At 46.7% G+C, this 27,315-nt stretch overlaps 1 protein-coding gene across 1 annotated transcript in view; it reads left to right on the plus strand.

Annotated features, from left to right (window-relative positions):
- Nucleotides 1-4,361: 4,361 nt before the first annotated feature.
- Nucleotides 4,362-27,315, plus strand: part of ENDOD1 (endonuclease domain containing 1) — a 36,466-nt gene continuing 13,512 nt past the window's right edge. The window contains exon 1 of the mRNA XM_068266834.1: nt 4,362-4,777. Within this exon, the coding sequence (XP_068122935.1) occupies nt 4,490-4,777 (288 nt within the window). The 5' untranslated portion in view covers nt 4,362-4,489. The remainder of the gene's footprint in view (nt 4,778-27,315) is intronic.

Genomic DNA, 27,315 nt, shown 5'->3' on the forward strand with positions numbered 1-27,315 from the left:
GCAAAGGGGATAGAATGATGCCTTTGGGTACACCATATTTTAGTGGTACAGCGTTTTAGAGAAAGGGCCCCAAAGCTACCCTTTGAATAAGGGCAAATGCAATCACAACATAATAAGTAATCCCACGAAAATCGTGTTGAAAGGGAAGAAAAAAATGCTGTGGTTTAAACAGAAAAATTGTGATTTTATTTAATTTCATTAGCAATCACAAATTGCAGTGAAAAACGAGTCCTAAACCCTTTCAATCCATTTCCTCGATCAGCCACGTCACACCTCCCCCCGAACCTACTTTTATACAGTGCGCAGCAGTGAGAGAATGCTGCAGTGGGGGAATCGTGTCGGGTCTCTACCTCCTCACAATATAGCAAGGAGGGGGCCCAGCATCAGTAGGGCGAGGGTGGGGGGCTTCAGCCCCGACCCCCACTGCATGCGCACCAGTGTAATGACAATATTACGCTGCATGGTGCCGAAGGGGATCAAAGTCCATCACTCTAGTCCACAGTCTGACACCATGCCGGACTAACTCCAGCAATGGTACCCTGAGCGGCGATCCCAAATGCACCCACGGTGGCTAACAGGCTTCTTTTACTTCACTGGATGCTAGAAACAGAAGAAAAAAAACGCAGCATGCAGGGCTTTTTTTAAATCGCATAAAAAAATCGGATTACATGTAAAATCACATCAAAATCAGAAATCGGAATCACATGTAGTGTAAAAGAGCCCTCAAAGTGGGCTGATGCTGTGAGGATGCGCCCCACCCTTCTGCTGTGCAAGTCAAATGAAACACTGCTGCTCTCCTGCCTCCCCCTCCTCACTCACTGTCAGACTCCTCACACAGCACAACAAGCTACTTTTCCCCAATGATGACCTCTTGACCTCACTCTCCTCTCGCTTCGCCTCCTACTCTGACTGCATGCTGTAAGTGTAAACACACAGTACAAGCATGCTGCCCCTATAACCTCTGTGCCTGATGCAAGTGTTTCACCTTGCTTCATGAGAGAACCGGCCCTGTGTACCGGCAACATCGCCCCAAAGGCAGCCATGTTTTCCTATGTCAGACTATTTCCGACATTGGACCTATACTGGAAAGTGGCAATGTTGGACATAGACCGACACAGAATTGTAGAAAGGGTTAAATAAGGAGAGGATGAAGACAAGATGTATGGATAGATATATTCATTTCCAGGCAACAGATTTCTTAGAAAACACCCGCTTGGGTTGTCAGAACTAGTGGCATTTTGCCCAGATTTTACTGTAGTATGACAATGTTAGTTTCCCCCTGGCAGTGAGCTGTTGTCTAGTTTTAAAGTACACCTGAACTGAGAGGGATATGGCAGCAAAGATGCAACAAGCTACCATAGAAGATCACTTTCTGCATTGTTTTTAGTCCATTTGCCAAGCTCATGCATCCTTTAGGGCCTATGGCTGAAAGTATTAGAGGCAGAGGATCAGCCAGAAAGTATTAGAGGCAGAGGACAGCCAGGCAACTGGTATTGCTTAAAAGGAAATAAATATTTCAGCCTCCTTATCCCTTTCATATAATGCAATGTAATTCTTGCCATGGTCTCTGATCTAATACAGAAGATTAAAGATTCATACAAGAGAAATTTAAAGGGACTTTGAGTTAAACTCCTATGAAGCCTTTCGGAGTTGCAAGAACATGACCCTGGCAAAGAAGGGACAGGAGAGGACATGCTACAGTACCATGTAGGGAAGGCAGGTCCTGATACTGGAGAGGACTCTGGCATAGAGGGGTCTGGTAAGGAATTGTGCAGGTATAGTGTAATACAGTACCCATTATAGATTGAAGGTAGAGGACATAACCCTGACACCGTACCATGCAGGGAAGGCTGGTACTGATACTGGAGAGGACTGTACTCTGACACAGAGGGGTCTAGTAAGGCATTGTGCAGGTAATATAGGATAATACAGGACATATTACAGATTGGGGATGTAGGGTAAGATGTAGGGTAGGCAGGTCCTGATGCTGGAGAGGACATGACCCTGGCACAGAGAGGTCTGGTAAGGCAGGTCCTGATTTTGGAGAGGACATGACCCTGGCACAGAGAGGTCTGGTAAGGCAGGTCCTGATACTGGAGAGGACATGACCCTGGCACAGAGAGGTCTGGTAAGGCAAGTCCTGATACTAGCAAGGGCATGACCCTGGCAAAGAGGGGTCTGGTAAGGCAGGTCCTGATACTGGAGAGGGCATGACCCTGGCACAGAGGGGTCTAGTAAGGCAGGTCCTGATACTAGCGAGGGCATTACCCTGGCACAGAGCGGTCTGGTAAGGCAGGTCCTGATACTGGAGAGGACATGACTCTGGCACAGAGGGATCTGGTAAGGCAGGTCCTAATATTGGAGAGGGCATGACCCTGGCACAGAGGGATCTGGTAAGGCAGGTCCTGATACTGGAGAGGACATGACCCTGGCACAGAGAGATCTGGTAAGGCAGGTCCTGATACTGGAGAGGACTCTGGCATAGAGGGGTCTGGTAAGGCATTGTGCAGGTATAGTGTAATACAGTACCCATTATAGATTGAATGGTAGAGGACATAACTCTGACACCGTACCATGCAGGGAAGGCTGGTACTGATACTGGAGAGGACTGTACTCTGACACAGAGGGGTCTAGTAAGGCATTGTGCAGGTAATATAGGATAATACAGGACATATTACAGATTGGGGATGTAGGGTAAGATGTAGGGTAGGCAGGTTCTGATGCTGGAGAGGGCATGGCCCTGGCACAGAGGGGTCTGGTAAGGCAGGTCCTGATACTGGAGAGGACATGGCCCTGGCACAGAGGGGTCTGGTAAGGCAGGTCCTGATACTGGAGAGGACATGGCCCTGGCACAGAGGGGTCTGGTAAGGCAGGTCCTGATATTGGAGAGGGCATGGCCCTGGCACAGAGGGGTCTGGTAAGGAAGGTCCTGATATTGGAGACGAGAGGGCATGACCCTGGCACAGAGGGTCTGGTAAAGCAGGTCCTTATACTGGAGAGGGCATGACCCTGGCACAGAGGGGTCTGGTAAGGCAGGTCCTGATGCTGGAGAGGGCATGACCCTGGCACAGAGGGGTCTGGTAAGGCAGGTCCTGATGCTGGAGAGGGCATGACCCTGCCACCAAAGGGTCTGGTAAGGCAGGTCCTGATATTGAGAGGACATGGCCCTGGCACAGAGGGGTCTAGTAAGGCAGGTCCTGATGCTGGAGAGGGCATGACCCTGGCACCAAGGGGTCTGGTAAGGCAGGTCCTGATATTAGAGAGGCATGACCCTGGCACAGAGGGGTCTGGTAAGGCAGGTCCTGATATGAAAAGACATGGCCCTGGCACATAGGGGTCTAGTAAGGCAGGTCCTGATAGTAGAGAGGGCATGGCCCTGGCACAGAGGGGTCTGGTAAGGCAGGTCCTGATACTGGAGAGGACATGACCCTGGCACAGAGGGGTCTGGTAAGGAACAGATGACCCCTGGCACCAGCAGGAGGCTTGCCTGTAAAAAAGTAACGGATTGGGGAGAGGTCCCTGGTGCACCAGCATGGAAGGTCAGATGCCCCCCTGGCACCAGCAGGAGGTGTGCCTGGTAAAGAAGTGACAGAAATTGGGGAGAGGTCCCTGGTGCACCAGCATAGGACAGATACTCCCCTGGTACCAGCAGGAGGCTTGCCTGGTAAAGGAGTGACAGGGATTGGGAGAGGTCCCTGGTGCACCAGCATAGGACAGATGCCCCCTGGTACCAGCAGGAGGTGTGCCTGGTAAAGAAGTGACAGAAATTGGGGAGAGGTCCCTGGTGCACCAGCATAGGACAGATACTCCCCTGGTACCAGCAGGAGGCTTGCCTGGTAAAGGAGTGACAGGGATTGGGAGAGGTCCCTGGTGCACCAGCATAGGACAGATGCCCCCTGGTACCAGCAGGAGGCTTGCCTGGTAAAGGAGTGACAGGGATTGGGAGAGGTCCCTGGTGCACCAGCATAGGACAGATGCCCCCTGGTACCAGCAGGAGGCTTGCCTGGTAAAGGAGTGACAGAGATTGGGAGAGGTCCCTGGTGCACCAGCATAGGACAGATACTCCCCTGGTACCAGCAGGAGGCTTGCCTGGTAAAGGAGTGACAGAGATTGGGAGAGGTCCCTGGTGCACCAGCATAGGACAGATACTCCCCTGGTACCAGCAGGAGGCTTGCCTGGTAAAGGAGTGACAGAGATTGGGAGAGGTCCCTGGTGCACCAGCATAGGACAGATACTCCCTGGTACCAGCAGGAGGCTTGCCTGGTAAAGGAGTGACAGGCTGCATCCCATTAGTAGTGAGCAGTAGGGAGGGATCTCCCAGCACGCCTTGCGCCCCTGCAGGCAGTCAGGCTGACACTGCAGCAGGCTGCTTCCATTCCGTATGCTGGGGAGGGGAGCGGCTTCTCCCTCCTCCTCCTCCCAGATTCCTGTGTCCTCCTCGGCTGTAGGCTCTCTGGCCACCAGGTAGCAGTCATACGGGAGGAGGAAGATGAGGGCGCTGCTAATGCTGTTCCTGGCGGCTCTGCCGTGCCTGCTCCATGCTCGGCTGCTGCAGGAGGCTGAGGAGGGCTTCGCGGAGTGCAATGACTTCTTCCACCAGGGCAGCCCCCCGCAGGGCTTCAGCGACCCCTCGCATGCCAGGATCTGCCAGAGGTACCAGGGGGACAAGCACTTCGCCACCCTGTACAGCCCCCAGCACAAGATCCCCGTCTACTCTGCCTTCCTGTACCGGGAGGGGGCGGACAGCGCACAGGGGGACTGGCTGCTGGAGCCGCAGGTAAGCGGAGACAAAGGATGCTGCGCCCAAATCAGCTATGTCACTGCAGACATTTACCAATACTCATGCCTGACCAACCACCTAGCAACTAGCACTGAGCATTTCTTGCGATAATCTGGCTATATGGGGGTTAATATTGAGGCAATAATGAGCACTTGTATCTGTTGGAGATGCCTGACCAGCCATTCAGCAACTGGCACTGAGTATTTATTTCAATAATCAGGCCATATAGGGGTTAATACTTGGGCAATAATGAACACTTGTGCCAGTTGGAGATGCCTGACCAGCCACCCATGCACTGACATTGAGCAATTATTGTAATAATCAGGCTATATAGAGGTTAATACTTAGGCAATAATAGCGATTGTGCCAGTTGGAGATGCCTGATCAGCCATCCACCTACTGGTATCGAGCATTTCTTGTAATAATCAGGCTATACTTAGGCATTAATAAGCAATTGTGCCAGTTAGAGATGGTTGACCAGGCATTCAACCACTGGCACTGAGCATTTCTTTCAATAGTCAGGCTATATAGGAGTTAATACTCATTCAATAATGAGCAATTGTGCCAGTTGGAGATGCCCAACCAGGCATCCACCTGCTAGTATTGAGCGTTTTCTTTCAATAATCAGGCTATATAGGGGTTAATATTTAGGCAATAATGAGCATTTGTATCTGTTGGAGATGCCTAACCAGCCATTCAGCAACTGGCACTGAGCATTTCTTCTAATAATCGGGCTATAGATGAGCTAATACACAGGCAGTTATGAGCACTTGTGCCTGTTGGAGATGCAGCTTATTGTGCTCCTCTGCCAAGGGGGCCTTTGTCTTCATAGGAAAGGGAAAGACCTATATTTCCCATTGCTGCTGCATTTGCGTCACATCAGATGCCTGTCCACCATAGATGATTGGCGAATTCTGAAGATGACTGAGAAAGAGAAGGATGGACAGACGTCTAGGCTTGCATAAGCTGCCTACAGACAACTGGGAGAATATGCAGGAAAAGTATGTGTCCCATACCATTCCTGGTGGTCTGATCTGTCAATAGGGGTATGGGGTTTCAGCCTGTAACAGAATTGCGGAAAAGGGGGGGCATAAAAAAGCCAATAAAATACAGCTGGCCATACATGGTTTAACTTTGCCATTCGGTCAAGCTCATTCAATCCTGCCATCAAAGTGAATCTAAAGGGGGGTACACACATCCAATCTTGATTAGGCAATTTGAACACATCATGCTGTATGAGAGCTTACCTGTGCCATCCGTTCAAAGCAGTCAAAAAACAGTTGATCCTCATACCAAATGGGAGTGGTAAAATTAGCCAATCAAGATTGAGCGTATGTAGGCCCCTTAACTGTGTGTGTTCAGTCAACTAAAAACGATTGTCATTGAGTGTAAAACTGAAGATACATTTTCTCCTTTAAGCTGAAAAATTTCTGAGGGGCCCTTGAATCCTCTTGACCTTTTCCTGTTTTGACGGGATTTGGACGCACGTGCTCTGATCTTTACTGCACTGTTAGTCATCACTTCCGAATCAGCTACGAATCGATTACAGTGTGCGGGACTGCAATGATTCATTCTGATCAACAGACAATACAACTATTGATTGATCGATCGAATAGAAATCGAAACTAAATCAATGTGCATATGGCTGGCTTAAAGAGAATCTGTACTCTAAAATTCTTACAATAAAAAGCATACCGTTCTATTCATTATGTTCTCCGGGGCCCCTCTGTGCTGTTTCTGCCACTCCCTGCTGCAATCCTGGATTGTAATTGCCAGTTTTAGGCAGTGTTTACAAACAAAAGACATGGCTGCTAACAGCATGTAATAGGCTGAGAGTAGCTCAGTGTGTGAGTCATACAGAGCCTGGATGGGGCATGGAGAGGGTGTGTATAGCTTCTATCCTATCACAAGCAGACCAGCACATTCCAGTCTGAGTGCCTGAGCCCGACAGAAGAGACAAGATTAGATTATGTACAGAGATAACACAGCCACTATGCAACTAGGAAAGGCTGCAGTAAGCCAGAGCACATTAGAACAGGTATAGGAATTTATAGGATAGAAGAAATAAGGCTGAAAATTTTGTTACAGAGTCTCTTTAAAGGCTCTTTCACACCAAGAAATGCAATCGCAAAAGCACAAAGTGTGATTTTCACTATGTTAGCCTCAATTGAAACGCAGGAAAAATGCAGCAGAACTACGATTGTCTTTTTAGAAAACCGCAAATGCGTTCAGTATGAATGCATTCCCACGATTTCAATTGTAACTTTACTGTATTTGTGTTTAGAAAATCGCATACCGAAATGGAAACGCAGCCGGGGTGAAAGGGCCCTCACTCTGACGCAATGGAAAGGGTGTGCCATACTTGAAAAACGGTTGTTTTAAGGGCCAGTTCACACAAAAAAATCGCTAAGCGTAATCGCAAATGCTTAGCACTTGTAGCAATTTGCAGCAGCAATTCCCGGTAATGCCCAACGATTTCCTATTTATGCCTAGCGATTTTGGAGCATTGCGTTCAGTGATTTTGTAGTTCTTTTGGCCAAACAGGAAGTACACTTTCACCTGGAAGTGAACAACTCTTGGCAAAATATGCTTTGAAAATCACTCTGTTCAGCAGTTGTACAGTTTTTGCTATATTTTACATTGAGGTGTCACCACCCCTAAATGCTGCAGGACCCATGTTTGGGGGGAAAAAAAAATCCCATCGCTATGGTGTGAACTAGCCCATACAAACACATTAGCCAGTTCTGGTTCATCCACAAGACAAGCCTAGGCAGTTGCCTAGGGCCCTGAGAGAGATTAGGGGCCTGGTAGATGCTAGCACCCACCAAATTTTACTAAAAAAAAAAACAGCCAGATGACCATTAGCGGTGGGCAAAAACTGCTATCTTGGCTAGGGCCGCAATTCATCTTGATCCATTTCTGACATTAGCTAAGCACTTTTAAATTAAAACCATTCCAAGGCTCTGCCTTAAATCTGAACCTAGTATGGCAGGGTACAAGTCAAGTCATGTAAAGGGAGAGGTAAGGAGGTGCCAGATAGTATAAAAAGATTAACAGCAGCATTAATGTGCAATTAACCTTCTAATGAACCAATATGCAGAGCTTTTATTAGGTGCTAAAAACAATGTTTTTCACGTGTTATATCCGTCTTCCATGTAATAAGGCTGTGCAAGCTCCGTCAGCAGGGAGTGTATGCAATGCCTCCAGATGTCATCTGAGCTTAAATCAGGAATACTGTACTTGGAAGCAGGGACAAAACTATAGAGGAGCAGCCCCTGCGATTGCAGGGGGGCTCAGAGGTGTGGGGGGCCCCCAACTACTAACCTTACCTTCATCCACTACATACATGCAAAAATGGCGGCGGGAGATCTGGACCCAGGGTGAAGCCGAAAAACGTCTCACCCTCCTCATGCAAACGTCCCGGCGGCAGTAATTACTATTTCCTCTCCAGGTCACATTGGACTCAGGGGAAAGACTTAAGGTGGCCACTAACGGTCCAATTTGTAGCGTAAAATCGTTCGATCAGAAATTCTGATCGGACGAAAAATCGTTCATTACACCATCAACTAACCAATCATTGTTCCTATCTATCACGACCAACAAGAAAATCCAAATTTTGGTTCGACGAAAATTCAATCGGACGACATTTTTTTTTCATAATCGTTATTATTGATTGTGCCCATCAACTGAGATTATTTATAACCAATCTGATCAGAATTTCTGATCGCTTGAACGATTTTTTTGCTAGAAATTGGACCGTTAGTGGCCAGTTTTAATTTGGAGGCCAGCTATTGCTGGAGGCCAAATTATGCTCTTTTTAGGGCCCATTCACACTTAAAATCGCCAAACGCTAGCGTTCAGCTCTAGTGATTTTACCGCGATTAGTGCTTCATAAGCACTGTACCGCGGTCGCTGCAGGTAACACGTTTGCAATTGGCGCTAATCACAAAATGCCCGGGAACGGCGCCAATTGCGGCAGTGAGAACACTGCCATAGGGTAGCAAAGCACTAGCGCCCGCTAATCACTTAGGTGTGAATGGACCCTTAAAGTATTTTGGGCTCCGTCTTTGGACAGGGCCCAAATTAGGCCCGGTTCACATTAGCGGTTGTTTGCCAAACGGACCGGATGACCTGACCGGATCCGGACCGGATCCGGATCGGAACCGTACGGTTCTGATCCGGATCCGATCCGGATCCGGTCAGGTTGCATCAGGTGTCCATCAGGATGCGATCCGGATCCGTTTGGCAAAAGTTCGTTAAAAACAAAAAAAATGTTGGGGTCTGGGAGGTCAGCAGAAGGGGGACCTGTGGAATCAGGCCCTCTGCTGTTTAGCACTCACCTCCACCTCCGACATGCTGCCAACATCTCCGGATCCGGATCCAGCTGTGCTGCTCCACTCCAAAATGCTTGCCCATGTGTCCCCATCCAATATCGCCGCAACAATCCCCATAGGAAGTGGGGTAGAACATCCGGATTTCTCAGCCAGTGTGTTGTGCGCTCTCCGGTTCCCATTGGTTTGTATTGGCCGGATGGTGCAGTCCGGCTCCGCCCCGGATACGGCTGCCGGAGGAGCCGGATGAAAAAATAGCGCATGTTGGAACGGAGGCCGGAGTCCGGATCCGGCCCGGATCCGGTCCGGCTCCGGTTCGGCAGAACGGACGCATGTGAACGGACGCATAGGCTTTCATTGCTATGCCGTGCGTCCGTTCCGTCCATTCTGCAAGCGGTGCGGCTCCGGCACGGCGATTCCGGAGGGCCACCGCAAGTGTGAACCGGGCCTAACTGTCTGAGCACCGCTTTAGCCACATGGTGCGCCCAAATTATCTGTGCCGCTTTGGGCAGATGAAGGGCACCAAGGGAGGCAAGGGAAGGGGTGTGAAAATTTGGGGGGGCCCATCAGTTTTGCTGGGGGTCCCCATGAATTGTAGTTACACCCCTGCTTGGGGGGACACCATGACTCATCAGGTTTTTTTTTTTGGGGGGGGGGGGGGGGATGGGGTGTTAGACAATTGTTTTTCTTTCATCTCACTCTTCCAATAACACTCAGGCTGGAGTGTGTGGCGAGCCTCCAGTCCTAAAGGTCACAGATCTCTTTGAGATGAGCTCATGCTGTTATTCGTAGGCCTGTGGATATGGGGTGATGGTGGTTGTGTGGTGTGGGGATCAGTCCTGTGATGGAGATTGCTGGTACCGTACAACACAGCTGACTGACAGTGGCTCTGCTGAGGACTCCACTGGATAGAGAGACTGCGCCAGAATGACATTTTCAGCTAGCGCCTTGCTGTAAGGACAATGCCAGGAGATATAGCGTATCATCATTCTGTAATCTGCGTCTTTGCACAGAGCTTGTGTGGAAGCTGTGCAGCGTGTGTAGATTTGGCAGGGGTTGCTCTGGGCGGTGGGCTTTGCGTTCTTGTACAGAGGAGGCGTGTGCTTCATTCTGCTAGATTATCTGGTATTTTACAATAGCAGCCATGATGCCCCCGCTGTGCTGCCAGTTGTAGTGATGGGTCTCCTGGCCGACCTTCCAGATGTGGGGTCCGCTGGCCGACCTTTCATATGTGGGGCTGAGCTGTACTGCGTAGCCCAGCCCTTGTGTCCAGGTCAGTGGCTGCTACGTGCCAAGCTGTCAATGCATTGTCCTGTAGGCAGCCATCAGACATGCATTCGCCATGGATACTGTGTAACTGCTCCTTATCAATAGAACAACCATAACAATAGCAGTTAATGCAAAGCAAATTGGATAGGCCTACATATTGCTGTGACAGAATTAACTGTATTGTTCTAGGTTTTGTTTTTAATTGCTCCCAGTCACTTTTATATAACTTCATATTATTTAAAGTTAAAGCAAATAGGCAAAAATCATAGAATGGGGTTCTGCATTACTGACTGGAAATGGAATGAAAAGGGAATACTACAAGTACCAGCATGCATTGCCTGTGTCTCACCGATCCTACATGCTAAAGCTTGTATGTCTACACACGATGGGAGAATACTAACTGCCCCATCTGCAGTGTGGGCAGGCAGGACTCTGAAGTGAGAGGGATATGGAGGCTGACAATTTTTAAGGAAAACAGAGAAATCCACCCTGTGCGTTTAGTCATGTTTCCCCTCATCTGTGACTAATCACAACTGTAATTTGATCTCTCAGCTGCGTCAGCTGGCTGCATCTGCAGAGCACCTATGTCTGCTTCCATGAAAGCAGGAAGTAGACACACCAAAGATTTATTGCAGGATTTCTATCAGCTGTAACAAAGAAATGTTTTTATTTAAAGGTTATTGTGCTGCTGCTTATCTTTTAGAGCAGAGAGGAAGTTCTGAGTTCAGGTCCGCTTTCAACAATACCAGTTGCCTGGCTGTCCTGCTGATTCTGTGTCTGTAAAGGTAGCCATACTATAATTGATTTTTCCATCAAGCGATTAAAGGGAAGATCTACTTACCCGGCGCTTCCCAGGCCCTTGGAAGCCTACCAATCCTTCGCCGCAGCTCCGCTCCTCACCAGGTCGGCATCTTCTGCACCTGCACAAGCTCTGCGTTCCCGTTGCCGGGTGCGTTCTGCACAGTACTGTGCTTGGGCAGAACCAACTCTCCTGGCTATGTGAGCATGGTTGCTGGCGTAGGCACAGAAGATACTGGTCTGAATCGGAGGGGACCTCGAACTACTGGCGGGGAGTGGCAAGGGACACATGAGCTGCCAGGGGCTGGAGGAAGCACCAGGTAAGTAGATTAGTAGTTTTTTGTTTTTTTTCAAGCTCGGATTTTTCCTTTAAAGGGACTCCGAGCACCTCTCATGGGCATGCTTTTAAGACACCGACCAGTACTGCAAAGTACTTAAAGATGCATACCTTTCTGTAGCTTGTGCTCTCCTCTTTCATTTGATGCCTGAACCAAATAGTTTTCGTTCAATTTAATAATCGCGGCTGCCATCTTGGCTATGTTATAACTTCCGGGTCACCCCTGTCTTCTCTGTTAGAGAAGTGCATCACTGAATGAAGCAGGAAGAGGAAGTGACACGCATGGCCATTGCAAGAGGCTCCTCCAGAGGGGGTCATAGCACGACTTTGTTGGAAGTCGTCTGGCTTAAAGGCAAGCCCATGAGAGGTGTTCGGAGTCCCTTTAAGGGATTGGCTTTATTGGGTAATCAGTGTGGTTGATTTGAAAGTTGTCCACACACTACAAGCAAAATCCTATGCGATTCTCCTTCACAGTGGAACAGAACGGACGGCGAGGGAGCCCACACGCCTCAGGGGGCTGGAGGAAGCCCAGGTAAGTATGTACATAGGCTTTAGGGCCCGTTCACACTTATAATCGCAGAATGCCGGCGATTACCGCCGGCGTTTTGCGTGAGTGATTTTCCCGCGATTAGCACGGAAAAGTCACTGGACATTGCGGCAGTTTTGGAGCGATCGCGATTAGCGTGCTTTGCACGCCAATCACGATCGCTAATCGCGGAACGCTCGTCGCCGGCAAACCGCCGCATGCAGCGCGGTTGCGGTTATCGCTAACTGCAACAGTGGCAGTGAGAACACTGCCACTCGCTACGTTGTGTAGCGTTTTTTGCTAAACCGCTAGCGGTTTGCCGTGAGCGGGAATTGCGCGATTCCCGTTCAGGTGAGAACGGGCCCTAAGGCTCTCTTTAATACTTATAGCTGTAAACCCTAAACAGGCATGCAGATCAGATGTTTCTGACCCAAGTCTCATCTGATAAGCTGCATGCTTGTTTCCAGGGGCATAACAACTGCGATAAAGAGGCAAGGGAAAGGGCACAATATTGGGGGAGGGGTGGGCATGATTTGTAGTTACGCCCCCCCCCCCCCCCTGATTGTTTCAGGTGCACTTCTGCAGTCAAAGAGATCAGCAGGGCTGCCAGGCAACTGGTATTGTATAAAGGGAAATCAAATATGGCAGCCTCCACATCCCCCTCACTTTAGGTTTTCTTTAACCTCCCTGCCGTTATAAAAAATTGCTGCGCACGGCAGGGAGGGTGTTTTTTGGCATTTTTTTTTTCTTAGTATGTAGCTAGCCTAGCGCTAGCTACATGCTTCCCCCCCCCCCCCCCTCCCTGCGGTGTCCCCCCGAATGCGCCGATCGCCGCCGGCGCATATACCCATCCGGAAATCCTGTTCTGAACGGGATTTCCAGGAGGGCTTCCCCCGTCGCCATGGCGACGGGCGCGATGACGTCAGAGGGAGTCCCGAACCACCCCTCGACGCTGCCTGGCACTGATTGGCCAGGCAGCGCACGGGTCTCGGGGGGGGCACCCTCTGATGCGGCGAATCGGCGCGGAGCGGCGGCTATTGTAAGTTACACGCAGCTAGCAAAGTGCTAGCTGCGTGGAACAAAAAAAAATTATGCAAATCGGCCCAGCAGGGCCTGAGGAATCCTCCGCGGCAGGTTACCCCGAGCTGAGCTCGGGATAACCAGCAGGGAGGTTAAAGGAGAACTGAAGAGAGAGGTATATGGAGGCTGCCATATATATTTCCATTTAAGCTATACCAGTTGTCTGGCTATCCTGCTGATCCTCTGCCTCTAATATTTTCAGCCATAACCCCTGAACAAGCATGCAGCAGATCAGGTTTTTCTGACAATTTTTTTGACAGATATGACAAGATTAGCTGCATGCTTGTTTCTGGTGTGATGCAGCCACTACTTCAACCAAATAGATCAGCAGGGCCGCCAGGCAACTGGTATTGCTTAAAAGGAAATAAATATGACAGCCTCCATATACCTCTCACTACAGTTCTCCTTTAAGACTTGTGTGCAGAAATATCATCCTGATCCACTCATGTCATAAATTCACCCCCCCCCCCCCACGGTACAATCACGTTCTTGTGATGCGTCAGTAGTTTGAACATTCAACGATATGCAAATCTAAAACGAGCCTTTTATTACCCCCCAGTGTAACAACACAATGCCGTGAATGGCGATACATTGGATCCCTGTGTTTTGTATTTGAATAAAGCGTGCGCAAAGGCAGCAATCACGTTCCAGGAAATGACATTTTAAATTGCAGCCGCCCGCACGGGCTTTGTACAGTGAATAGCTATAGAGACAGGACTCCTTTTGTGTCATTTAACTGCTTGTTTTGGATTCCATCTGAGGATCACAATTGCTATATAAGCTCTTCAGCTGAGCTAAAGCCAGATCTTTGTTCAGTTCTGTATTCTCCTCATAACCGCTCCTTGTGCACATCATGGCATGCAGCAAATATGATTACACTATCATGTGCTGCACAGCCTGCCTCGCCTTGGAGACCGCCAGCCTTACCCAGACATGTGGACCTGACAATGCTTTGACTGACAGCAGGGAATGAATTTAAAGAATCCATATATTTTGCATGGCTTTCCGCTATGTCTGGTGTGACAGGAGGCAGCGTGTTGTGACAGGAATGCAAATGATATCCTGACGGATCAGCTGGGGAGAATGAAGGGCTTGTGGTTGACATTGCAGATCGGCCTGACGTCATCTCTGAACAAGGGGCATTGTCACCGCGCCTGGTATTGTGACTGGAGTCCCGTGCCATTGTGGCAATTCTAGGGATGCGGCGGGTTAAACACCACACAATGGTTTCACAGGGATAACCGATTGGCTTTGTCTGAGAAAATACCGACAATCTTCCCCTTGTGAAAAGCCTGGATATTTCAGGCGTTGCCAGTGTAATTGGTAGGATCAAAGGAAAGCTATCCAGGAGGAGGGTTGTGTGCCATGCTTAATACACACGATGCAATTTCCGTCCGATTGACGGGAATTGGACAATTTCTTTCCGAAATGGATCTGGTCCCAAGCAATAACAGGAACAATTTTATTGATCCCGTTGTCGATCAGGAGCAGTTTGGACATGTACACACAATACAACTTCCCGTTAGATTACCCGGCGATCAGACGTGAAATTGCATGGTGTGTACCCAACATTATACACAGGTCAGTGATCATTATCTACTAGATATTGTTTTTCTGTGTGGGTTTCCTCTGGGCACTCAGGTTACCTCCTACATCCCCAAAACATACAGATAAGTTAATTGGCTTCCCCCTAGACTGCGATACATACACTACACCATACATACATAGACATATGACTATGGTAGGGATTAGATTGTGAGCTCCTCTGAGGTACAATTAAGTGACAAGACAATATATACTCTGTACAGCGCTGCGGAAGATGTCAGCACTATATAAATCGAAATAATACAGCAATAATAATTTTCTTGGTATACCACTTTGCACCAGTAGATATTAGACAGCAAAAAGGACACCGTAGTTAGAGGGATATGGAGGCTGCCATATTTATTTGCTTTTAATGGACCACTGTCGCGAAAAATTGTAAAACTTAAAATGTGTGTGAAAATATATGCAAATAAGAAGCATTTTTCTTCCAGAGTTAAGTGAGCCATAAATTACTTTTCTCCTATGTTGCTGTCACTTAGTAGGTAGTAGAAATCTGACAGAACCGACAGGTTTTGGACTACTCCATCTCTGCATGGGGGATTCTCAGCAAGGCTCTTATTTTTTTTTTTTTTTTTTATACAGACATTCCCTGAAAAGGATTTATACAATGATGCTGGCCAGCTTCCCTGCTCGCTGCACACTATTTGGCAGTTGTACAGAGCAACTGCCATTCACTAGGTGCTTTTGAAAATAAATGAAACCATAAGAATCTCCTATGAGGAGATGGGCTAGTCCAAAACCTGTCGTTTCTCTCAGATTTCTACTACCCACTGCAAGTGATAGCAACATGGGAGAAAAGTAATTTATGCTCATTTTATTCTGGAAGAAAAATACTTCTTAAAGGAATACTTAAGTCATTTAAAAAAAATGACTTTTACTCACCTGGGGCTCTTCTCAGCCCCCTGCAGCTGAACGGTGCCCTCGCCGTGTCCCTCCGATGCGGCTGGTCACGCCGGCGGCCACTTCCGGTTTGGCCGTCACCGGCCGACAGGCTGTGAATGCGGCTGATTATCCGCGTCCCCGGACGCAATAGCATTGTAGAACGCGCTATTGCGTCCGGGGACGCGGATAATCAGCCGCGTTCACAGCCTGTCGGCCGGTGACGGCCAAACCGGAAGTGGCCGCCGGCGAGTCCAGGCGCATCGGAGGGACAGGGCGAGGGCACCGTTCAGCTGCAGGGGGCTGAGGGGAGCCCCAGGTGAGTAAAAGTCATTTTTTTTAAGTGACTTAAGTATTCCTTTAATTGTATGTGTCTACATGTAGTTTACATTTTACGATTTTCCTGATTGTGGTCCTTTAAAGAATGACTGTTCCCTGGCAGTCCTGCTGATCTGATTGGTTGCAGGAGTGTCCGTATCACACACATGAAACAAGTGTGTGGCTAATAGCGCCAGACTTTTATCACAGCACCCGATGTTCATTCTCTTTCTGGGTCTGTGGCTGAAAATCACACTAGTACATTTCGGCAGCGTTTTGCCTCAATGCAAAAATGCATGTCATGATTTTTTTGTGGAGCCTGTTGCTATGTGGGGAGGCGGAGTGATGACAGAGCGGCACTGATATGACATCACGCAGGGGGCGACGTGCACAATGGAGTTGGTCGTCGCTCAGCCAAGTTATCCACCAGGCGGATCACATGCAGAGCGGCGGTCGGGGGCCGCTGTACACAAGCATGATTATCGGGTGAGGCGGTCGTTATTGGCCACCTCAGACGACTTTCTTCATGCGTGTGTACGAACCTTAAGGGGCCCATACACTGGTCGATTTCAGCCATTAATCGATTCTATAGAATCGATTGATCAGAAATCTATTCTTTTAAATTCCCCATTCCATCCATTTGCGGCCGATTTTTCGATCTGACAGGATGGAAAATCTAGGTCGATCTGCTGCTGGCAGCAGATCGATGGCCCATAGCGTTGCATTGGATCTAATGGTCCAATAATGCATTTAGATCGATTTCCAATACATTTAATTCTGAAATCTATTGGAAATCTGTTTCTAGTGTGTGGCACACATCAGATTCCGGTCAGATTTGACTTGACAGGCATCTGCCAGAAATCTATCTGATGGTCGAAACTGCTGCAAATCTAAGTGTATGGCCACCTTTAAGATGTTTGTGGCATATGGATGTGGAAACACAGAAATGCAAATAATGTCCATGGCAGTCTCAGGGTTAAGAAGGCAAATGGTGCTCTTGTGTTGGTATAGCTGGGGAATGCAAATTGATTGGAAAGTCAAGCCGAACTGGTCAAACCACTAACCTTGTACTGCTCAATGCAATAATAACAGTCATTGATCTTTGGCCACTCCCCTCGCTCCCATCGAAAAGTTGATTGATTGAAAGAGATATTGGCAAAAGCTTCCTGTAGAAAACGTGGCTAAAGGTGGTTTGGAAGGCGAGTGACAGAGGCAGTGATGAGGGTGGAGCATGGAAATAGCTGGCATATTTGTTTTCTTAGCTGCACAGTCCACCTCTTCCATATTCAGATCTATGAATAGTAGAAGGGCTTGTTCGTGTATCACTCACTGTGTTGGTATGTAGTCCACAGGAAGTAGGTGGTGAGGAAGTGCAAGATGTCTCTTTCTGAACAAGGACATCTTTGTAGAGATCTTACATTTGTCTGGATAGGTGCACAGCTGCAAGCAAGCCTAGCAATACAATGGATGTTTAAGCATTTAAAGGAAACCAGAGACCGCAGATACATACCTGGGGCTTCCTCCAGCCCCATAGGCACGGATCGCTCCCACGCCGCCGTCCTCCGCTGCCTGCAGCTCCGGTACCGGGTCCTGTAACTTCCTCCAGTTGCAGCCAGTCTGCGCAAGAGGAAGTGCGCTCTTTACGTATCTCTCCGGCGGCTGCTGGAGAGATATGCAAATAGCGCACTTCACTTGTGTCAGACTGGCCGCGACTGGAGGAAGTTACAGGACCCGGTACTGGAGCTGCAGGCAGCGGAGGACGGCGGCGTGGGAGCGATCCGTGCCCGTGGGGCTGGAGGAAGCCCCAGGTATGTATAAAAGGGTAAGTGGCTGCGGTCTCTGGTGCACTTTAAATGCAGAGTAAAAAAGAATACTTCTGATTTACACAAATACGCATTCAGTGTTTTTTTTTACTAGCAATTTGAAAATGCTCTTCCACTCGCATGAATGAGAATCATGGGAAAAATCGCCTACATTTTTAAGATTTGGTTTAAACTATTTTACTGTGATTCTAATTCAAGTGAATGGGAGAGCGTTTTCAAAACTCTGGAAAAAACGCTGCAATGTCCTAACCTATTCTCACACAGAACCCTCCCTCCTAACACTAACCTTACCCCCATACGCTTAACCCTTAACACCACTCCGATGCCTAACCGTTAAAGAAAACCTGAGATTGCATGATGTAAAAAAAAAAAAATTCATTCCTGGGGCTTCCTCCAGCCAGCTCCAGGCTTATTGCTCTTACGCCGCCCTCCTCCGCTTTCTCATTGGGCCACAACTGGTCCCGGAAAGCCCTCCGGTCCGGTGCCAACTGCGCATGCGCTGCACACATGCTCGCAACGCACTCGGCAGGACTGCGCCTGCGCCGACTGGCCTTGAGTGGAGGATTTTTCGGGGCCAGTTGCGGGCGAACGAAGAGGCGAGTGAGGACAAGAAGGCGCAATCAGAGGGCAGGAGGAAGCCTATAATTTTCTCCCTCATGCCTAACCCTTAAGACCCCCTCCCACACATGCACCTAATCCCTTAAGACCTCCGCCCCCCCAACACACACAAACATGCTGTAAGAAATGTATCCTTATGGGATAATTCTCATTGCGACGTTTGCCGTTTACATAAATCGCAAACATGCTGCATACAGCATTTTGGAATTGATTGCGATGTGATTCTCGTTCCATTGTAACAGGAATTGCAAATCGCGGCAAAATCGTGAAATTTCGGCCCGTGTGTGCAATTTCTGAACTGTGCTTAGTAAAATGACGGTTGGTCCTGACTGCTTGCTGGATCCTCCTGTTGGAATACCTCACACATGAGGCACGCTGTGAGCTGTGTGTGACTGGACGTTACAGGTTGGGCAGAACCTCCACATTCCTGGTTTCCTGTTGTTCCTGCTCTAGTGCAGTCACATGGTGTAACTCCGCCCACACATATGGTGAGCTGCAGCGCGCCTCGCCCTCAGGGGCTTCTCTCCTCTCTGATAACAAGGAGGGGCATGCTTTTCTTGAAGAGAAATTCTAGTTGCGTAAAGACATATTATTTTACCACTAACCTCTCCTGCAGCATTTCCAAATAAAATGATTGCTTCTGGGTACTCCATCTGTGAGTGCCGAATGATTGCACAGTCACAAGGTCATGCCAAGCTTCCCTATGTCGGATTCTGCCTTCAAGAGAACCTGAGGCGAAAATGATTAAAAAACAAAACTATATACCTACTACACTAGATACACATTCTGGATCTTTAACCACTTCAGCCTACAGTGTTGTTCACTTGCATCCGAGCAACTTTTACCTCCCATTCATTCGCCAAAACTTTATAACTACTTATCACAATTAACTGATCTATATCTTGTTTTTCCCGCCACTAATTAGGCTTTCTTTGGGTGCTACATTTTGCTAAGAATTATTTTTTCTAAATCAATTTTAACAGGAATATTAAGAAAGAAATTGAAAAAAAATCATTATTTCTCAGATGTTGGCCATTATAGTTTGAAATTAATACATGCTACCGTAATTAAAATTCATGTATTTTATTTGCCCATTTGTCCCGGTCATTACACCGTTTAAATGATGTCCCTATTACAATGTGTGGCCCCGATATTTTATTTAGAAATAAAGGTGCATTTTTTTTTTAATTTGTATCCATCACTATTTACAAGCATATAATTTAAAAATAATAATATACTCTCTTGACATGCATATTTAAAAAGTTTAGACCCTTAGGTCACTATTTATGTTGTTGTTGTGTTTTTTTATTTATTTATTTTTTTTAATTGTATTTTTTTTTAAATTAAAACATTTATTTGGGTAATTTTTGGTTTGGGAGGTAAACAGCTAATTTTAAATGTAATATAATGTAATTATATTACACTTGCCGTTCCAATTATGTCGGCAAGGGGGCGGCGCAGCACTTTTTTTTTTTTTTTTTTAAATCATGTAGCTAGCCTAGCGGCATCCCCCCCACCCCCTCCGATCACCTCCGGCGATCTGCGCAAGCAGGAAATCCCGTTCAGAACGGGATTTCCTGCTTGGTTTCCCCTATCGCCATGGCGACGATCGCAATGTCATCGACGTTAGGACGTCAGAGGGAGTCCTGATCCACCCCTCAGCGCTGCCTGGCACTGATTGGCCAGGCTGCGCAAGGGGTCTGGGAGGGGGGTGTGAGGCGCGGCGGGTAGTGGCAGCGATCGCGTACTACACGCAGCTAGCAAAGTGCTAGCTGCATGTAGAAAAAAAAATTGTGAAAATCGGCCCAGCAGGGCCTGAGAAATCCTCCTGTGCAGGTTATCCTGAGCTGAGCTCGGGCTAACCGGCAAGGAGGTTAAAAAAAAATGTATGTGGGTGTAGTCTACTATTTGACCACAAGATGGCCACAGTCAAAAAGTTCTGGAAGCGAATGATCTCGCTTCCAGGAACAAGGAAGAGGACAGGAAACTTTGTTTTTTTTTCTTTTGCAGAAAGACCACGGCCTCTGATAAGAGACCGTTGGTTTTTCTGTGGGGGACAGGGATCGAAGTATATTCACTTTGATTGATCAGGGGGCTAACGGTAGGCGGCGGGAGCGTGCGCGCCTCAGGCAGCACGAGCAGCACAGTCTATCTGGACGGATATGTCCATCCAGATAGACTTAAGTGGTTAACAGGGGTTGCAGCGTCAAAAAATAGTGAGTATTTATATGTAAACCCTTTTTTTCCTAAAATAGGTCCCTATATGTTCCCCGTGTGTGCTAAGCTTGCAAATAACTAGAAGCTTTTTATATTGGATAAGATAAGGACACTAGGACTAAAAGGTAATTAAATCCCCCTAAACCCTTTACAGAGTTTACACTAGTGAAGTAACCATGTTGTTGTCTAGGTGATATTTGCTGTGGGAGAAACAGTAAGGGCTCATTTCCACGGAGTGCAAAATCTCAATGCAAATTTTCGCATTAACACTGAAACCAATGCAGTTCAATGGGAGTAATTTCCGTTGCGGTTTTCCAAATGCGTTGTGATGCAGAGATAATATAGGCTGCATGCTGCAGATTTGCGCACTGCCCTGCGTTAAATGAAAGTCAATGATCCTGCATACGAATAAAAATTTTTGCTTTTTTTGATGCAAAGTTTTGCATTCATTTTCCCATCTAACATGCTTCTGATTTCCTGTGTAGTCGGTCATACTTTGTTGCTATGGAGATTAAAACTCGGATGCAGAAATGTGCATTAAAACACAGATCGCATTCAATTTGCATATTTGACTTTGTATGTGACACGCACAATATACTATTGGAAAAAGGCCCTGAGCTGGTTTGAACAAAAAAAAAGGCAGAAGTGATGTCACTTTTGGCATCGCAGAGAAACGGTAAAGATGGAAACCAGCAGAATTTTTTTTTTTTTTTTTTCATATCACATTTTTCCTAAATCTGACAGTGAACACTAAAAACTGAATAGGAAAGCTAAATAAGTAATTTCTCATTGGACTGACCTGAATATTGCATACAAGGGGCTTGATTCTCTTAAAGAGACTCCGTAACAAAAATTGCATCCTGTTTTTTATCATCCTACAAGTTCCAAAAGCTATTCTAATGTGTTCTGGCTTACTGCAGCACTTTGTACTATCACAGTCTCTGTAATAAATCAATGTATCTTTCCCTTGTCAGACTTGTCAGCCTGTGTCTGGAAGGCTGCCAAGTTCTTCAGTGTTGTGGTTCTGCTATGCACTCCCCCCTCAGGGGGGAAAGAAACACACAAATGATCTCTTGAGATTCAAAAGGAATGCTGTATACAGCCTGCTTGTGTATGGATGTATTTTCTATGTGTGGACATACTGTACATCAACCTACTTCCTGTTTTGGTGGCCATTTTGTTTGTTTATAAACAAACTTTTTAAAACTGTTTTTAACCACTTTTAATGCGGCGGGGAGCGGCGAAATTGTGACAGAGGGGAATAGGAGATGCCCCCTAACGCACTGGTATGTTTACTTTTGAGCGATTTTAACAATACAGATTCTCTTTAAGTGTGATAACTGCTATCACAGCTGTTATCACGCAGTGTGCGGCACGCAAAGGTTTTTACGGGAACATCGTTAGTTCATGTGATGAGCGAAGGTTTGCGCGCGATCATGTGCACGTTTTACGTGAACCGCGCATGTGATTGCGTGCAAACCTTTGCTTATCACGTGAACTAACGCGGTTCACATGAAAACCTTTGAGTGGCAGATAGCGTGATAACAGCTGTGATAGCAGTTATCAGGCTTTAGAGAATTGAGCCCAATGTGTGGCCTGTAGAAGCAGGGCTGTGGGGTTGGAGTGGTAGCAATTTTGGGTACCCGGAGTCGGAGGTTTCATAAACTGAGGAGTCTGAGTTGGATGATTTTTGTACCATCTGCACAGCCCTGGTAAGTATTAGATTGCGGAGGAGTCTGAGAAATTTTGGGTACCTGGAGTCGGTGGTTTCATAAACTGAGGAGTCTGGTTGCGTATGTATGTGCATATCGCCAGAGAGTTGGGCACAGGGCAAGCCGAATGACTGCTCATCCTGCTGCCGCAAAACTCCCCGGCGGCGTTGAATACTATTCCCTCTCTGAGTTGTTGTAACTCGGAAGTAGATATAATTCGAGGTCCGGAAACCACCAGAGCCCCGACTTTCCCTTACATGCCCCACGTAGCATAAAATTGGTGCTATGGGGCTGAGCGCCGAAACAACCTGCTTCATTCTGGCTGGTGTCGTAGTCCGATGATTTTTGTACCGACTCCACAGCCCTGTGTATAGGACAGCCAGTGACACATTTTAAGAAGCTTTTCCACTTGCGTTTAGCAATTTACATGTAAATTACGCCGCTCCTTTGTCATTAGCACAATTAGTTTGCCAAAATTGCAATCACCGGCCTGCACGATTTTCATTGCGATCGCGCTTAGTTCCTGACTGCTTCGTGGTGCATTTGCGGCTAGTGGAAATAGCAGGTTGTGCGATTGCAAACGCAGCGCAGATCACACTTCCAAATGGAAGAGGGCCCATGGTGTTATTTCCTATACCGGAGAAGGCTCATTGAGTATCTTAACAGGGCCGGTGCTTCCTTGGGGCACACTGGGCAGTTTTCTGGGGCCCTGAGCACCTTTGGGACACCTAAGTCAGGGATTACAGAGGTCATAATTATTTAGTGGTCAGTAGAGTAAAACACTTCATGTTAATTTTTACCCAGGACTTCATTTTGTCTAAAATCTTTGTCTGCCCCTCCTGCATTCAGCATCCTTGTACACAACACCACAAAATGGTTCATTTATAAGACAGGTTTATCCAGACACTCTGTTGCACTGCTGTATTTAATAAGCCTTAATATCGGCAGTGAATGAGCAAAGCCATTACGGAGCCCTCCTCACACACAATGGCCTGAGCTTTCCACATGGCCTGCACATAGGAAGGACATGGATCCATATCCATTATATAGATCTGCCTGTGGTGAATCAATTAGGCTGAGAGACTTTTTGAGGTTACAGGCTCTATTAAGCATGATGTCATCTCCTGCATTGGCTGGGAGGCGGCGGTGCATTAGGCCTTATCCCAGCTACCAGATGAGTGTGCCTGGCGTGCTGTAATGGAGGCTTGTCCTCTCAGGAAATAACTAACGATCGCACGCGTTCAGCAGAGATTGTTCTATACATCCTTCGCTTATCGTCAAGCCTGACACATCAGCTCCATTGAGCGGTGCTGCTGCTGGCATTGCGAGATCATTTCCAGATAGACGTTCGCTGCAGATCTGGGTGTCGCTGCCTCTCATGTATAGAGCTTTCATAGTAACCTGAAGCAATGTGTACCCAGTTCAGTGCATGTGCATTGTGCATTCTGCTGTTCTTTCGTAAATGCAGTTTTATTTGAAGAACCTACAGTATTCTTATACATTTTTTAAAGAGGAACTCCAGTGAAAATAATGTAATAAAAAGTGCTTCATTTTTACAATAATTATGTATAAATTATTTAGTCAGTGTTTGCCCATTGTAAAATCTTTTAAATTCCTGATTTACATTCTGACATTTATTACATGGTGACATTTTTACTGTTGGCAGGTGAAGTAGCTGCTGCATGGTTTTTTGGCAGTTGAAAACAGCTGTAAACCGCTATTTCCCACACTGTAACAGGGTTCACAGACAGGAAACTGCCAGGAGTACCACGGTCCTCAGAGTTTCTTGTGGGAGGGGTTTCACCACAAGATCAGTCATACAGCTCCCCCTTATGGTCTGTTTGTGAAAAGGAGTAGATTTCTCATGAGCAAGGGGGGTATCAGCTACTGATTGGGATAAAGTTCAATTCTTGGTTGGAGTGTCTCCTTAAGATTACAGATTGCCCAGCTAGCTCATGGTGAACTTGAACTGGTGTGTAAGGGGCTGAGATAGACCAAAAATCCTCCTTACTGAAATGCAATGCAAAACAGAAGATTCCCTTCTTAAAACAGGAGGTATTTGTGATAATTCAGGTTGGAGTGAGCAAACTTTTGTTTAGAATGTTATTTATAAAGTGACTAAAAAAGGGGCTCACCGATGTCACGCTGCATGGACCGGTTGCTCTCCCCTTCGCGCCACTCTCCCGTCGCTGAAGCCCACTCGCTCTGCCCTCGCTTTGCCAGCCGAGCTCAGTGAGCTAGTCAGGAGCCAATTTCATTGGCTCCTGACCCTGTGATCACTGTGAGCCAATGTGATTGGCTCACAGTGATCACTGAGCCAATGTGATTGGCTCACAGGGTCAATGGCCAATGAAATCTGCTCCTGACCTGCTCAAAGAGCTCTTCTGTCATACCAACAACAGGGTGAGTGGGCTGCAGCTGCACGATTGGTGGGTATGTGCAGCGCGGTAATTGAAATCTACGCCCTGGCAGGGATAACCGGTCCCAAACAAGGCGTAAAATTCAATTACCAAGGTCCGGAAGCAGTTATAAAAAAAAGGCCAACACTGACTAAGTAATTTATAAAGCAATATTTAAACAAAACAAAAAAGCAATTTTATTAATTACACTTTCTCTTTAATGCCGCTTTTCCCATCTTTACATTCTGATGCACGGGTGCCCATAGTAAGTTAGGCCATGTGAGTAGCTTGCTCTGAATAATAATCTAGGTTTAGGAGCTATTCTGTTATTATTGGCAGAAATTAGTACTTGCTAAGAGCAATGGCCAGAGCTATACCCGAGGCCTTATCCTCAGGCTGGTAAATGAACTTGTGCAATAAGAAATCTCTTTTGCTAGAACTGCCCAAACAGCCAGGGGACCACCTGTAGCCCAGGAAGAGGGTTTGGCCTTCACGGCTCTGATCTACACTAGAAGGCTGATGGGTAGTACTTTATTTATAGGCAGCTGACTTAGTTTTTCTGGTTTTATTCGGTGTCAGCAGAGCGAGGGATAGGCACATACCTTCCAACAATTCAAACAGCCACAATGGCACACTCGAGATTAATGTAAACACGCGTTCTCCTCCTCTGATTTCAGCCTGTGGACACACCTGCGCATTGTATTAATGAAACACAACTCTCACAGTGCCAAAGATAACAGACAGCCACTGACCCCGCAAATTATTTGCACTTTGCATAGTCAAACTTGTGAATGGAAGTTTGTTTTACTTTTTAAGCGGAACTTCATTCAAGCATAACATACTAATAAGCCTTTCTCCCAATCCTTGTTGACTGTACAGTGATCCTACCTGCTTGTAAGCCAAAGTAATGTTATCTGTGGGTAAATTGGACTACCCCCACCCCCTCCTTCTCCCCCATTTTTCAGCAGCTAGTCCTGCGCACAGCCATCTTGCATAAGAATGTAATATCTATTATTATTGATTTATAAAGTGCCAACATATTCCATGGTGCTGTACAAAGTATCTAGTTCATTTAGTAAATTGAACTCTGCTGTTTTCCTGAAATGTATAAGCTTTGTCAATTAAAGTGGATCCAAGAAAAACTTTCACTCATTGCATAGTTGTGTCCCTTTCATATAGTTTGTTCTCAAGCCAAATACTTTTTTGTTTTAATACTCAAATTCTCTATAAACTAAACAAGCCACGCCCACAGCTTCTCCAGTGCCTTGGCACTCTTAGTGCAATGTAGCAAGGGCTTATGGGAGCTCAGTCTGGGCAGGAGGAGGAGGTGTTACTAGCAATAGATTTCAGAGGCAGAGGGGAGGAGGAGAGGGGGTTGAGCTAAGGGCTGGAAATGCTATCAGCTTGCCTGTGTAATGTGGCAAGCAGAACATGGCTGCTGTCATTGTATCACAAGTAGGAATAATCATATACAGTTGAAGCTGTTTGCAGCTAGATTTGCTGTGCAAACTATCTACATTTTAGATAAGAGATATAGACAAGTTACTTGTTATAGTTAGTTTTGTTACCCTGGATCCACTTTAAGCTTACACATAGGAGCAGTTTGCTCTAAAATAAAACTTTATTCAGCCATGAAATAACCCTGAAAAGGCTCCTGGCAAAAAGCAACCTTATTTACAACCCTTTGTCATTAAAAAGACAAAAGCTTGTTCTGAGAACTTCTAAAAGTGTGCCTAATTTATTATTATTTAGTATTTATATAGCGCCGACATCTTCCACAGCGCTGTACAGAGTATATTGTCTTGTCACTAACTGTCCCTCAGAGGGGCTCACAATCTAATCCCTACCACCTAGCTCCCAACTGTCCCTCTTTTGGAGGGACAGTCCCTCTTAGGGAGCCCTGTCCCTCTTTTTTCCTCATTTGTCCCTCTTTCAGGACTTTGTCCCTCTTTCTATGTAAATATATATATTTATCTACTAAAAAATCTTTGACTCTAAACTTTATTCCCATCCTTTCAATTGATATATTAATAATTTTAAAATGTTAATATGGAGGAAATGAACCAGAAGAAAAGGACCAGTGTGTTTTGAATTATAAAACATATATTTTTCTGATTAAATCTTTATGGCTTGTGTGACTAGGAGTGTGCAGGGGTGTGGCAGGGGCGTGGCTTAAGTGTCCCTCTTTCTCATCTCAAAAAGTTGGGAGGTATGCCCTACCATAGTCATATGTCTGTGTATATATTGTGTAGTTTGGAGTGGAGAGGGGAATTTGTAGATCTGTTTTAAGGGACACCTGACCTGAGGCAAACCTTCCTAAGGTAAAAACTGAGTTATATTCATGGTGGTACCACACACCACTAGGCATTGTCCCTCCCACCCCCATCCCCATAATCATTTCTTTAACCACTTAATGACTACTTGACTTATTAAAACGTCCTGCTAGAGCTTCTTAATGGCTCCAGGACGTTTTTATAAGTCAAACAGTGGTGCTGCCGCTGTGCGCATGCACATGCATTCCTGTGCACGTGAAAATAGTGGAAAAAAAAACCCACCAAAGAGAAAATACACCTTTGTATCCAAATGCTATATTGTCACCATACTTTGTACTAGGGACGTAATT

The sequence above is a fragment of the Hyperolius riggenbachi genome, chromosome 2 (assembly GCF_040937935.1).
Source record: "Hyperolius riggenbachi isolate aHypRig1 chromosome 2, aHypRig1.pri, whole genome shotgun sequence".
Taxonomy (NCBI): Eukaryota; Metazoa; Chordata; class Amphibia; order Anura; family Hyperoliidae; genus Hyperolius; species Hyperolius riggenbachi.